This window comes from Zingiber officinale, chromosome 10A, assembly GCF_018446385.1.
Source record: "Zingiber officinale cultivar Zhangliang chromosome 10A, Zo_v1.1, whole genome shotgun sequence".
NCBI lineage: Eukaryota > Viridiplantae > Streptophyta > Magnoliopsida > Zingiberales > Zingiberaceae > Zingiber > Zingiber officinale.
In genome coordinates, this window is record NC_056004.1 from 51,229,401 (window position 1) to 51,245,200 (window position 15,800).

Here is a 15,800-nt window from a genome sequence, read left to right on the forward strand (position 1 = left end):
CTCGCGAGCTTGGCTTCGGACGTCCCTTCGTGTAGCTCAAGGAACTTCTCCCAAAGCTCCTTTGCGGAGTCGTAGGTGCCGATCTGATTGACTTCTTATGGTGGTAGGATGCTCAGTAGATGGAACTCTGCTTTGCCGTTTGCCACGAAGTCGGCCTGCTCCTTCTTCGTCCACTAGTATTCTTCCTTGCCTTCAAGTACTACAAAATCAAATTTCATTATTAAAAGTAATTCAAAGTCAGTTTTAAAGAATACCTCCATTTTCTTTTCTAGCTCGTGAACTCCCCCTCGAACTTTGGTGGGTAGATGCTCGGTCCGGCCATCTCGTGTGCTTCGTTTGGCGGTTAGTCCTCCTGAAGTGTCCTGGCTCTGATACCACTTGTTAGGACCCTTGGTAGCTGGCTAGAGGGGGGTGAATAGCCTCTACACAAAAACAAACAAAAATACCTTCCTAGGACTTATAACTTAATATAACACTTGCAAAAGAATAATAAAGAAACTGAAAAGAAAGAGGCACAACGAATTACTTGGTTACAACTGGGGAGGTTGCTAATCCAAGGCGAAAAAGCGCACAAAAAAATCTCTTATGGGTGGAGAAGCCTCTTACTGCAATGAACGCACAGAAAAGAAGCTAAACAAAAAACTAAGAACGCACAAGTGTTGTTTCTTTGTATTTCTCATTGTTGTTTAGCTTTGGGAGCAAAGCTGCTTATATAGCCTTGCTCGGGGTGCCTAGAAGGGTTTCAAGCGCCTGGAGGGGATAAAATTATATCCCCTTCATAACGGATCACGATCAAACGCCATGCGGGTAAAATTTGATTCCGGACGCCCAGAAGGGTTTCGGGCACTCGGAGTCCGGGCGCTAGGACTAGGAAAGTCAACCAAGTTAACTTTTTCAGTCTGGGTCTTCCACTCCAGTTTCGTTCACCTCGGTTTGGGTCTTCCACTCTAGTTCCTCTTGCTTGGGTGATCTCGACAATCCGAAATAGGGCTCACCCGAACCCAACTTCCGACCTTCTCGAGTAAGCTTCTGGTCCTGGCTTCTCGTCCCTCGGAAACGTCGTGCGCTTCCTTCTCGTCCGTCCGCGTACTCTTCTGCAGCATCTCATCTCTCAGACGCACCGAGCCCGTCGGCTCTCTCCTGTGTCGTCCTTCTCGCTAGTTGCGTCTTTTGCTTGATATCCTATGCTCCTAAGTTCTTGCACACTTAAACACAGGACTAAACACAATAGGATCTAACATAACTTGTTTGATCACATCAAAACAACTCTAGGGTACCAACAATACTTACATATTGAAGGATGTTACGGGTGTTTGAGCGCCACTGTCGGGGGACTACTAGACTAATGTGGGCACACCACATTACTATGGATGCTATGATACATTATGTTTGACAAACTTGTAATCATTTGATGATCAAGAGTGAGATATTTGAGGGTGATATTGTACTTCAGAAAGTCCAAATGTATGTATACTGCTCTTTGGATATTTACTCTAATATGGTATTACATCATACCTGAATAGATATCCAAGGAAAAAAAATTGAGGGCTAGTATGGGGTCTTATATAGAGCTGCATTAGCTTTAGGTGGAGCACTCTCATGGAGCTTCTACTGGAAAGAGTACTCTTTGGAGCTTCTTGGAAGTCCCTTCAACTTGGATGGTGCCCTACTCTGGAGCACTAGTCTAGCGTTTCTTCTTTAGGAGCACTAGTCTGGAGTTCCTTCTTCAGGAGCACTAGTCTAGATGTCTTTCTTCTTCTAGATGGAGCACTCGTGGCAGTTTTGGAGCACTTCTATGGAGCTTTCTGGAAGAGTACTCACAATAGTTTTGAAGTGCCCCTTTGGAGCACCATGAGCACTTGCATTGATCTTTAAGCTTACATTTAGTGTCTTTTTGTGTTATTTAGAAAGATGAGTCATATTTTGGAGAGGTGTGAGCATATATTTGTTGGGAAGGTCCACACTCGATGATTTTTTGTGAGTGTGAGCATCACAGTAAGATATATCAAATTCGTTGACAGTTGATCACTTGCTAAAAGTGAGGAATGATGGTAGGTATTACATATGACATGATAAGCCATGGGGAGGGGGAGGCAAGCCGAATGACAGGACAAGGGGGCTACATTGAGGAGCCTGACTACCACACATGCATTAGCTACTAGCCCAAAGATCATCATACATGCTAATGTTGATCAGACATACATAGTAGCTCCCAACCTAGAGGTCATCACACACACCAATGCAGATCATATTATGGATTTGGCGTTCATGGACGAGGTTACTCGACGGGTCAGTTAAAGATGATGGAGTGGTCCCTATGTAGGTCTGATCATGACAGGACTGATTGAGTGATTGGTATTTTGGATGCTATGTTTGATGGTGAGGTCGTGATCTAGTGAGGTTGGTGCCTATAAGAGCATACATACATGTATATGATTTTATACCTTAGATAGCTACTCAAATTTTATACTTTATTATAAACGAATGATTATCTTTGGACATATGTTTAGTTGTATCTTTTCTTACTGATATATAATTTACCTTTCATAAAAAAAAAGTAATAGGTGTCATCTACTTCTTCAAGGATCTTTATTAATGTTTGTGCGCTTATGCCCCATTGATATTAACTTTATCAATTCAAATAATAGGTAAATTTAGGATTGTAAATGAACCAAGGTTCATGAACAAGCTTGGTGTTCGGCTTGGTAAGAGCTTGTTTATGTTCATTCAATATACACAAGATTAATTAAACAAACAACCTTGAACAACTCGTTAAACTAAAAACTAATCTTGAACACATATGTGTTTTGCTCGTTAACGTTCGTGAACAATGTTCACGAACCATATTCATTAATAAAACTCTTTTCAATAATCTAAATAAATAATAAAATAAATAAATAAGTTTGAATTATCAAACTCAATAACTAATCAAATAACTAAAAATTTCAAACAATCAAACAAGCATGAATTGAGAGATCGATAACATCTGGACGAACCAAACTCAAGCCAAACTTGAATTGAGAGCTCGATAACAACTAAACAAAACAAGCTCAAGCCAAGCTTTAAACAAGCTCATAAAAAATAAACCAAGCCAAGCTTGAATAAACATTTCAAAAGCTTGGTTCATTTTAAGCTCGACTTAGCTTGGCTCAGTTACCTTATCAAATAAGCTTGAACACCTCAAAGCTCGGCTCGGGTCAACTCATTTACAACCCTATGTAAATTAAACCCAATAACTAACTTGTTGGAGAGTTACTTTGCTTTCACCTCTAGACATAATAAGATTTTATATTACCTCCATGAGTTAGTTGGTATCTACATAAGTGTTTGTTCTAATAGGTCTTGGAGTCAATTCTCAATGAGTACAAAATATCTTATTAGGTGCTTGACCCCCTTATGTAAAGGGACGATGTGCTAGGGTAAAATGTTTCCTGTGATTTACTTGCTATATCTTATCAAGGCTAGTGATACTTAGCTATGTGAGATGAGTGATATTATATTTTTCTCTAATAATAAAATTCTATTTTAATATTTTCTCCTAACTAATTCGACATCAAAACCTTACACACTAAAAATAATTCTGATTAACCTTACACACCAAAATAATAATTCTGATTAACTTTCTATTCAGTTGAGATCCCAATTGATAATAGAGTGCTACAGACTTGTAGGACTCTGCAACGAGGGATAACAAAACTCCATGAATTCCTCGATGAGATTCGAATAAATAATACTAGAGTAAAAGATAATCACTTATTTCAAGCAGCCAGTATTAACTATTCCATCATAAGATATAAACAAATAAATTACAAGGGACACTTTACACTACCGTAATAGTCCTTTGCATAGGAAGTTAAGAATTTAATGAGATATTTTATACCGGTTAAAAATTAATTTTAAAATTTAAAATTTATTTAATTTCCCGTCTATATACCTATATGTACCTTTTTCTATATCTATGAAATTAACTAGAAGAATTATTAATGTAATAGATCTACATTAGTGAAGTAAGTATCATACATCAAATGATACTGAGCCAGGAGCAAGTGAGGATTATGATCTTTACCGTAGATGAGAGCTTCTCTTTCTACCTCTTTAACTTTTTTTTTTTTAATAATGACCTTTTGATATAGATTTTCTAAATTCCAATCAATATTTTTATTTTTAACCTCACAATAAATATAAGTGAAAATTTTTATTTCAACGCCTAAGATTTATCTATTTTCTAAAATGCATTGTGTAGTTTTAAAATCCCTAAAATACTTACAAGGATGCACCTACGCTTTTGATAGTTTCTTTTTAAAAATTTTCATTTAATATATTTTTAATAATACTATGTTCTTTAAATATATCTATTTTTTTAAATACATTCTAGAGTTTTAAGATAGTTAAAATACTTTCTAAATTAAGAAAACATATGTTTTGACTCTAATGCTACAATACTATTCTTTTTTAAATAAAATAACAAACATATGGTCCTATTTGATTGGAGCTTAAAATTGAGATGTGTTCGGGTACTTTGATTGATTTAAAAATATTAAGGTATTTTTTTAAGAACAGGTAAACTCTTGGCAAAATGAATGTTTCATACGTTATGTTAACTGATCCAATCACAACAGTTGTTCGGACTCAGATCTTTTGGAAGAGCGTCACCACGCGCGATTGGATGATCCGTAAGGCAAACTGTAGCCTGTCTGGGAGCCACCATCTAAAAGCAGAAAGGGACAGGGAGAAACGGAAACACCCATTGTTCGTTGCATTTGGCCTCGCCCTTGCTTCTCGATCGAGTTGACTCGGCCACCGCAAATCGCCTGACCACCCTTCGAAACCACGCGAACCATCCAGGGCGCCAGGTGGAGAAGAGAAGACTGCGATTGGATCTTGGCCCCCCGGCGACCATGGTGTCGAACCACCCCGCCGAGAACGGCGTCGATGGGGATGACGAGCGGGAGGAGGATGACGCTGAAGAGGAAGAGGAAGAGGAGGAGATGGAGGAGGAGGAGGAACCCAGGCTGAAGTACCAGCGGCTTGGAGGCAGCGTGCCGTCACTCCTATCCAACGACGCCGCCGCTTCCATCGCCGTTGCGGAGCGTATGATCGCCCTCGGCACCCACGACGGCACCGTTCATATACTTGATTTCCAGGGCAATCAGGTGGGATACAGCTCAATTCTCTTTCTTGAGCGGCTTTTAGATCACATCTTTCTCTTGATTTCAAACTCTTAGCTAATTAAGTTAGCACATAGTTTTAATTTGTTTTATTGAGGTCTGAAACTTTGCTCACTGAGCCACGGCCCCCAGGAAAACTCTATATTTGCAACTATGCGTTGCTAAAACTATGCCAGATTTGCTCGACATGATGGATAATTGTCGTGGCCAAATTACAATAGTTTAATGGACCCGCTTGAACGAATCAGGGTCAGTTTACAGGGAGGATCTATCCCAACGGAAATTTGGTCTGGCTCTAAAGAAAGATTAGAAGATGATTTTTGATTGTTGGTAGCTACAGAAACTGAGTGTCTTTCCCTTTCTCCACACGTGCTTGTAAGCATATATAAGCTCTTAAGTGACGTAGGAGAGTAGTTTTCCTATGACTAGGAATGACCACTGATGATAGATCAATAACAACACTACCCTGAAAATGCTATATAACTTTCAAAGCACACTCTACTCAATATTCCAATATAACAAGAGCAACCATATGCATATAAAACACCAATATTTCAAATATGATTCATTCATAAAAGGAAATGAATTATATAAATTTAAGAACATAAAATGTTTTCTAGCAACAAAATTAATATAGCATGTTTAAATATCTTATCCAGATAAGATGCATTAAAGATGAATGTAATAGGGTACTAGTGAATGATGGAAAAAATAAAAGAGCGATGAAAGATGGATTTTCATAAACTTTTTAATGGAAGTTTAGGTGACCAACTTAACTTAGGTAATTTAAGTAAATGGAATATAGAAATTTAAACTTTTATCATCGAATTCAAACTTCAGAAGTAGAACAAACTTTAAATAAGATGTATAATGAAAAAGTAATTGGATCATATGATATTTTGATAGAGGTATGAAAGTACCTATGGAAGGAAAATATTTCATGGCTTACAAGGTTATTCAACCTGATATTGAAAAAAATATCTGATGTGATTAGGGTAAGTACTCTAGTCATCTTATATAAAAATAAAGGAGATATATAAAATTGCGTGAATTATAGGACTATTAAACTAATGAGTCATACCATGAAACTTTGGAAAAGAGTAATAGAAAAAGATTAAGGAAAAAAAACACGGCGATCAAAAATCAATTTGGATTCATGCAAGGAAGGTCGATAATAGAAGTTATACATCTTCTCGGACAACTCATAATATTGAGAATAAAAGCAAGACTTACATATGTTGTTGTTTAAACATGAAATGCATAACTAAAGTAGAAAAAATAACAAAAGGCTCACAAAAGCTTTAACTACAATAGTTGTGTTTTAAAGCAGCAAGATGGTAGTGCACCTAATAAGCTGATGCAATACCTCTACCAACCTTGAGATGAGTTAGAAGAATAATGTAGGGGTAGGTGTATTGGGAAAATTGGTTAGAGATCCTTCCAAAGAAAATTAAATAAAAAGGAGTAGACAAATATAAATAAGAAGGTTAAATGATATTACATATTGTCTCTTGTTTATCTATCTCTAAGATATGTCAATCTTTATAAATTACTTTTATTTTCATTCTCAGACAAGAAAACCTAATGACATCTTATAAAAGAGGGCTTCTACCACTAGTATTGATCAATGTTTCTACCGTCAGGTTGGAATTCTTTGATTATGTGATCACTAATTAGATGTTGATAATACTTGACCAACATGGACCCGTTATATCTCTAGTTGTATAATCTTTGGTTTGGCAACACCCAACCATCTTTGATGTAAAACGACTCTAGGGTTATGTCCATCTATATGCCATACATGCCATGATATGACAGACTAACATCAAGTAGTGTTGGAGGGAGGTCAGCTTCTCATGAAGGGAGGTTGACTATTTCAAGGGAACAAAGATAGAATACTTGAGATTGGGGGGAGAGGATAGTGTGGGTGAAATGTGGCAATTGTCGGTGCAGGGAGGGGTGCCAGCAACATCTTCTTGAAAGGGGATGAATCTTTGAAAGGGGAAAGAGCAACAATGATTCATTGAAAAGGAAAAGGGGTAGGAATGATTCTTTGAGAGGGGAAAAGGCGACTTCCCTTTAAGAGGCATATAGGTGGTCACTAGACGCAATCATTTGCAAGGAGACACTAGCGTTGTCCCTTTGTGTGCATAAATGCAGGCGATAATCTCTTATGTATGTGTATGTGAGAATTATTATTACTTTGTCAAATTGAGTTCATGGTTTTAAAACTCGATATAGGCAACTTAGGTGGTTTTGATCCTTCTCCACCTTGCCTAGAGGATAAATGATTTGTACTAATTATCTAATTAAAAAATTGGCATAGGTGGGCTGCTTAGGTAGCCTAGAAAAAATAGTTTTTTAGGTTTTAGTTCACTTAATAGATTGTGGTTCATTTAATAGGGATTAGTTAACCCTAATTTCTAATTTCTACCCTACTTTGAGATCTATCTGATACAACTCCTAAGTTTGACTTCTTTGCTTGACATACCCCTCTCTTGACTTTTTTTCTTCACCCAACACCACTTGTGATTCAAGTATTATGTGATTTCAATTTCAATTTCCCCTTATCTCCATACTAGGTGTGTTTTTCTAGTTTCCTTTGCAATTTCCACCCTATTATTTGTTTATTTTTTGATATCATTTTTTTTTCATTGATGATTATTACCAATTTTGATTGTATTATGTGATTTTCACTTATTTTTTATTTTTTTTTTGTTTTTCTATTTTTCTAAGATTTTAATGCGAATTGTGAGGTCCCCATCTACAACCGAGGCGACCAATTGCCTATCGCCTAGAACCACATTTTAACACCTGATTGGGTTTAATATTTCACTATGATGTGCGTTGATGCAGAGAAAATCTATTGTTGAGGTGGAATGTTGAAATGGACAACGATGAGGTGAAGGTTGGATGATGTGGAAGCTGTTGAGGTGGAGATCATTGGGTCCAAGTAGCCTACACACGCTATAAAGAGTGTTATGGGCACTAGAGTTATCCAACAAAGTCCATTTAAGTCACACAAATGTGGATATAGAAAGAATGCAAAGGCACTAAAGAGAGTGGAATTCTTCTCTCCATTTTTTGGTGGATATATCATGTAGGTAGGTGGGAGTTCATATCTAAGTAGACCTATAACTGCGAATCATATGTAAGTATGGCATGGGGACTATGCCTAGGCATGGTCTAGGATTGCATGCTTAAATGGCAGAGGGACCATTCTCAGGTATGACTAAGGACTTCATGTGTGACCAATAATACCAAAAGTAGGTGGGATGGGAGGCGACGCCTAGGGTATCATTAGTCTCCCCTTTAAGTCAAGTCAAGGAGTTGAGGTGTATAAGACTCGATTAGAGTGCTTAAGTTAACAGGATGTTAAGGTGGGCCCCAACATTTGGGCGGAATTGCAAGCTAATGTCGAAGTATTTAAAGACTTTGATGTGCTAGAGATAGACTAAAAAACAGAGATGACATAGAAGTATTCTTAGGATCTCAATTGTGCTGGAAGCTGAGGATGGGTTATAGGCTTAATGCGGGGACTTTAATAAGTCAACGTCTCGAGGCCTTTCTGCTTAGATTTGGTAATATATAAACATACAATGAATTTGATTTAGATGAAAAGGCCTTTGTATGAACATGTAATAAACTAGTCTTGGCTTAAAAGAGTCAACCCCATAGTTATGGGCCAAAGGGGGAAGAGATTGGTCCCGAGACCATGGATTAACCTTTGTGGTTTAGGAGAGATATAATCGAAAGTTGACCCCTACCTTGGGCAAACCTTTGAAGTAAAGGGAGAGTTCTATCTCGAAACCTTGGGTGAAACTTTAAGGTCTGGGAGAGAATTGAAAGCTGACCCATGCCTTGGGCGAATCTCTGAGGCAAAGGGAGAGCTCGATCTGAGATCTTGAGTGAACTTCTATGCCGTGAGAGAATCAAAAGTTGATCTTTGCTTTCGACAAACCTCTAAAGTGAATGGGGAGCTCGACCCCAAGATCTTAAGTGAACCTTTGAGCTTTAACAGAGAATTAAAAGTTAGCCCTTACCTTGGGCGAACCTATGAGGGAATGGGAAGCTCAATCTTGAGATCTTGAGCAAACCTCTAAGTTTTGGAAGAGAATTGGAAATCAACCCCTACCTTGGACGAATCTCTAAGACTTAGTAGGAGCTCGATCCAGAGACCTTAGGTGAACCTCTAAGGTCTGCAATCCTTGCCTTTGGCGAACCCTGAGATGAAGGAATTCGATCCCGAGATTTTGGGTAAACCTCTAAGGCCGGCGAAAGAATTAGAAGTCAATCATTGTCTTGGATGACCCTATGAGACAAAGGGGGAGCTCAATCCTGAAACCTAAGGCGAATTTCTAAGGTTTAGGAGAGAATTAAATGTTGACCCGGTCTTGGGAGATCCTTTAAGGTGACGAGGAAGTTTGATCCCGAGACCTTAGGTGAACCTTTTAGGTCCATGAGAGAATTGAAAGTCAACCCCTTCCTTGGGTGAACCTTTGAGACGAAGGGGAACCTCGATCATAAGACCTCAGGTAGACCTTCGAGGTCTAAGAAAGAATTGAAAGTCAACCTGTACCTTGGAAGAACCTTTGAGGCGAAGGGGGAGCTTGATCCAGAGATCTTAGGCAACCTTTAAGAGTTCGGAGAGAATCAAAAATCAACCCCTACCTTTAGCAAATCCTTGAGACAAAGGGGGAGCTCGATCCCTAAACATTGGGTGAATCTCTAAGGGGAGAGATATGTGAATCAGAATAATAATAAAATAGAGAGTATCCAATTAAAGTTGCAATTCATTGCAATGGAACTCAATGCATCCTAAAGGCCAACCTTTAGGAGGTTAGAGAGGCGTGGCACTAAGCCTCAAGAAATATACAAGGTGACCTTGCCATAATGGGATGTTTGTGAATGCCTTTCGCAATCGTAGGTTCCCAAGTTGGGCAACTTACAGGACTCTCCTCCTGAGATGATGCTGATTCTCCCTCAGGTAGGATGATTGTCGTTATCCAACCTTCTCTTAGAAACTTCCTTTTCTTCATGAGAAGGTGAATCTCGCCGTTCCCGGGTTTGATCTCGTCTCCTCCATGCGTGGACACCGTAGGGGACCTCTTACTGACGATGCCAAAAATGATACAACATAAAACTGCCATTGATTTGGAATGCTGAAATGGACAACGACGAGGCCAAGGCTGAATGATGTGGAAGCCGTTGAGGCCAAGTCATAGACATACAAATTATGCACTAGAAAGAGGGTCGGAGTTGTACGATAAAGACCCTCTGATGCTTAAGTTACACAAGGGCGGATGTAGAAAGAATACAGAGACATTAAAAAAAAGTGAGAATTTTCTCCCCTTTTCTGGCCGATATACTTGGGTATTTATACATATAGGTAGGTGGGAGAGCCATACCTAAGTAGGGTCGACACCATGTCCAGGCATCGCCTAGTACTATAGGGGCAAATGGTATAGGGACCATGCCTAAGTATGGTCTAGGACTCTAGGTATGTCCTCCTTGAGCAGCTGGGATGCAAGGCTCGCCTAGGGTATCATCTATCATCAAAGATATGTGCCAATTTTTTATGCTTTTGCTTATCTTAGCACTTTGTTTGTTATGCTTGTGGACCACATTTGTCACTTCCCAATTAGTTAGGTTTTATGCTAATTACTCTAGCTTAGCATAGAGCAAGATCAACCTCCCATTTGCACATCTCCTGGCCATATGCTGGTACAAGAAGGGTATGTTATGCTGTGCCGTTTAACTTTTTGTATGCTGTGCCATTTAGCTTTTGTAATCATTCAATTTTGTACTGAGATCTTCATCTTAACAGGCTGTATAATTTATAAATGAATAAAAAAAATTATTATTTATAAGATGTGTCTACCACACATTTGAACTTCCAAGAATCAGCCTTCCATTTCATTGGTGCTTGCTCTCCCTCTGGATTATTTTTTTGCTTTTGATTATTTTCCTTCTATAGTAAACAAAATATGATTGTAGATTAAGTTTTAAAGAGTTTCTTATTAAATTATGGATTGTAATTTGTTAGCCTATGTTAAATAGATGTGAACGTCATTGATGTTCTAACTTCTAATAAGTCTTTGCTAGATCTTGTTTCAAATGAGCATTGCTGCTTGAACATCCTCTATATGTGGTCACAGCTAAATTTTTTTCTTCGCAGGTCAAAGAATATACTTCCCACACAGCCACCGTGAATGACATCAGCTTTGATTCAGAAGGTGAATATGTTGGTAGCTGTTCAGATGATGGAACTGTAGTCATAAATGGTCTCTTTACCGATGAAAAATTAAAATTTGAGTACCATCGCCCAATGAAGACAATGTCTTTAGACCCTGATTTTTCACGCAAAGCCTCAAGGAGATTTGTTTCTGGTGGTTTGGCTGGTCACCTTTTTCTGAATATGAAGAATTGGTTTGGATACAATAAACAGGTATATCAGGTGTTCCAACGTCTCTTCTACTGTTATAATCATCATTAATAGAGCTATAACATTAACAATTGCTCTTTATATTTTCCCATCTAGATTCTTCATGATGGTGAAGGTCCAATACATGCTGTCAGATGGAGAACAAACCTAATTGCTTGGGCAAATGATGCAGGGGTGAAAATTTATGACATGGCCAATAATCAACGCATTGCTTTTATTGAGAGGCCGAGAGGAAGTCCACGCCCTGAACTTTTACTTCCTCACTTGGTCTGGCAGGTTTGTTGAGAATGATCCATCATTACATTGTTATCCAGTCTTTTTCAAAGAAAGTGTAAACTAAGGAAAGTACTTAAGTTAGCTTGAGGATTGTATATATTGGATAGAATGGCATACTGCAAACTTAGTAGCAAACAATACATAAGGCATTTCTTTAAATACTAAACCCACTGCTTGTCTCTTAGTAAATGGAATAGCTAAAGTTGGTTTATAACAAGGTTTAAAATTTCAATCCATGCCGAAGTTTCGGTCCTGGACCGGAATGATACGGTTTCGATACCGTATCGTGCCATGCCGATATAGTTTCGGTATTTTTTAAATATAAAATATATTAATTAAAAACTAAAATATTTAAAAAATAAACAAGATAAAAAATAATCTTTTTAAAAAGGAAAAGATATGAAAATAGATAAATAAATAAATAAAAATTTTATTATAATTTTTAAATTAAAATAAATGAAATATAAAATTAATTAGATAATTTTATTAGGGTTTAATAAAGTCTCTTTAGATTATCTCCACCATAACTAGGAGTTGATTAAAAAAATTAACCTAAGTTTAATTAAAAAAATCTGAAATCCGACACCACTCACAAGCCCGCACGACTTCAGTGCTATCGCAGGGTTGCGCGACCAGCCATGGCTGCGGGGATTGCATGACTCCTTCGGCGCGACCACGTTGGTCGTGCAACCCCTCTGTAGTGCGGTCACACGATGCCTCCACGGAGACAGCGGAAGGGTTATGCAATCTCTTCGCTACTGTTACAGGGTAGAGTGACCCCTCTGCTGTGATCACAAGGTCGTGCAACACGTCGCACCTGTCGTGGGTCTGGTGCCGGGGTCGTGCCGGTGCCGGTCGCCGAGTGGAACGAGACGTTTCGCCTGTTTCGACCGTTTCGGCACGACACTTTAAACCATGGTTTATAGTATTTTTGGTTACAGGACTTGAGGTCCGGAAAGGTTAGCTTTACTGTATTTGCCTTGTATTGTTCATGTTTAGAATGGATCTTTCCACCTGAGTTAGTGATGCATATTCTGTGATGTTATAACTGAAGAAGACACGTGCTCAAGTCAGGTTTTGTTTGATCGATGTTTAGTCATTCATTTTTATTTCAGGTGTAAAATGTAGTTTTTTTGCTTCCTAAATTTTTAGTTCATACATGTGAAAATCAATATTACTGTTGTGGGAGTTGGAGGATCAGACTTTTCCATTAGGTCATTTAGGAGAAGGGTTCAAATTATGTTGGAAAAGGCTTTCTTGATGGTGACATTGAATAATTACACCAAGTAGTTTTTAGCATTTTGATTTTAATAATAAAAAGTCAGAAATTATCACAAGACTTAATTTCCTACTTATAGTGACTAATCTTCTGTAAGTCAGTGTTTGCATGCTAAGCATTTCTTTCCCATGTCTAGGCTGACACACTCTTGGTTATTGGCTGGGGAACATCTGTTAAAATAGCAGCGATTAAGAGCAACCAATCTAGTGGAGCAAATGGGATGCAAATAAGTTTATCCATAACTAGTACAAAGTATGTGGATATTGTAGCATCTTTTCAAACTAGCTACTATATATCTGGCATTGCTCCCTTTGGTGATACTCTGGTTGTGCTTGCTTACATTCCGGAGGAGGAGAATGGAGAAAAAGACTTCAACAGTAGTCCACCTGCCAGGCTGGTAAAATTTTTACTACCAGTTTCATCAAGGGGTTGCTTGATATTTCAGTATCTTCCCTTGATATTTCATATAATCTAATTCTTTGTGTATTTTTTTTTTGACTATTTCCTGTTCCTTTGTGCATCAAAGTTAGTAGTCTTACTTTGACTATTTCCATGCGTCTTTATATTCTAGTTGAAAGTTCTATGTATAACTAGTTCCATTTAAGAAACCGATTTGTAAATCTTTCCTCAATTACTTTTTATTATGCAGAAAATTTATTTGTGTCCTCACAATATTGCTGTATGTTTTGTTCACTAAATAGTTTGTGCTACCTATATCTTCTTGTTCTCTGTCTAGACTGATTGAAGAATATCTATACACATTTAGAATCTTTAAGGTGATCTCTTTCTGTATTCACTTGAAAATTTTAATTTATTGAATCTCAACGTATGTTGCTCCAAAGATGTTTCGCATGTAGATTGATAAAAACTGAACATAAAATGACTTCATACTTGGTTAAGAGTATATTTCCATGATGCTGGAAGATTACATTCTCCCATCCCATCGATCTTGTTCAAATCAACTGCCTTGTTACTGCAACACAGTTTGTTATCTTGCTTCATCCAACCTTCTTTTGTACAGGCACATATTTTTCTTGGTGTAATCAACATAATATCAATGTCTTGTATAATATCCTAGCAATGGTTAAATGAATTTTGGAAAGACAAGCATCATTTCTGACATCAAAATTATCAGAAGCCTCTTTCTGCGTCTTCCTCATCCACACATGTTCCCACCTACTGATTCACTGCAACTTTACATCTTTGTCATAGTGCAGCTCATTCTGACTGCTCAACAATCTTCAAAGGTAGATCCGTTACCTTAACGATCCCCCTAGAGCCGGCCCTACGGATATGGAGGGAGGTTCATGCTGGTACACAAGCATTGAGCGCATGGTGGGATCGACCATGTCGGCCATCACTCCGGGGGATCGTCCCCTGACCATTACGCCAGAGTTGCCATGCACTCACCGCTACGCCCTGGGGACAACTGCTCAACAATCTTCAAATTCTTATACTTTGTTGCCATATTCATTTTCGCTCATATATTAGTATAAACATATTATTTGAGACTAGAGACTCAATTGGATTTTTAGGAACAACACTATTTTCAAACTGACAAACTTCTCAGGTGTTTGATTGGATGATCAATGTTTTTGGTTCTGGGACATATGATAGCTGATCGTCTTTTTTTTTTTTAAAATATCAACATACCATAATCTTTTGGTACATGTTATTTGCAAACATATTGTATTAACTGATGAGAGTGTAAATAGATTGAAGGTGATGCTAAAACTGTGGAGAAAAACTTTGGAAATTAGAACTGAAACTGAATTAAAATGTATTAAAAATGTATTTCAGTTATCTAAGTTATATAAAAAGAATTAAGGGAATAGTTGAAAATTAAGATGGTTGAACACTAAATTCCTTTTAGTTATGTAGGATGGATATTGATGAAAATATAGAATAAAGAGTGACCAGTCAAAATAAACACGAGCTTTTGGAGGATTGTCTTGATTCATCACTATGGTCCATTATGTTGAAAGGAAAATTTCATAATAATACGGTCAAATGTCTGAAATCTCATTCTGAGCTTGAGTTTTGATCTCAATCCGGAATGAGATAGTGTGATGGATGTACTAACATGCCATGCTAGAGGCAGTTGAGGAGGATAGGAAGAATCAAGAAAGAGAAGAACATTTAGGAGCCTTGGGGAAGAGAAGAATCTAAGGACGTACCAATACACTGTCGCCACTTTTGTGGAAGAATTAGGAAGCTTCCCATGTGCTATGGAAGGCTTCACTGCCTCAGGATGTACCCACACATTGTTGCCACCATTTAGCAAGGGTCAAGAAATGTTGTGAAGTTTCCTGTGGTGTTGTTAGAGCCTCTGCTGCCTCACTGTTACCTCACACCACATTTTTACTTCACCACATGCTATTTTTACTTCACCCCATGCTATGTCAGTGTCTTCACAGAAGGGCGGGAGGCTTCACACAATTGTCATGGAAGCCTCAAATGCTTCTGTTGAAGAGCTCGATTGTGTTGCCTTCATTGTGGAAGAAGCCCGATCAGTTTCATTCGTGATGTTTTGCAAGTCGATTAATGGATGGAACAAAAATTTTCACATATGCCAATCAATGGAAGGATATTATAATCCATGACCATGGTACATTTTGTCATGCTTTATGAA

At 38.0% G+C, this 15,800-nt stretch overlaps 1 protein-coding gene across 1 annotated transcript in view; it reads left to right on the plus strand.

Annotated features, from left to right (window-relative positions):
- The first annotated feature begins 4,727 nt into the window (after nucleotides 1-4,727).
- Nucleotides 4,728-15,800, plus strand: part of LOC122026287 (vacuolar protein sorting-associated protein 41 homolog) — a 30,057-nt gene continuing 18,984 nt past the window's right edge. The window contains exons 1-4 of the mRNA XM_042584953.1: nucleotides 4,728-5,153; nucleotides 11,347-11,616; nucleotides 11,710-11,889; nucleotides 13,305-13,565. Of these exons, the coding sequence (XP_042440887.1) occupies nucleotides 4,899-5,153; nucleotides 11,347-11,616; nucleotides 11,710-11,889; nucleotides 13,305-13,565 (966 nt within the window). The 5' untranslated portion in view covers nucleotides 4,728-4,898. The remainder of the gene's footprint in view (nucleotides 5,154-11,346; nucleotides 11,617-11,709; nucleotides 11,890-13,304; nucleotides 13,566-15,800) is intronic.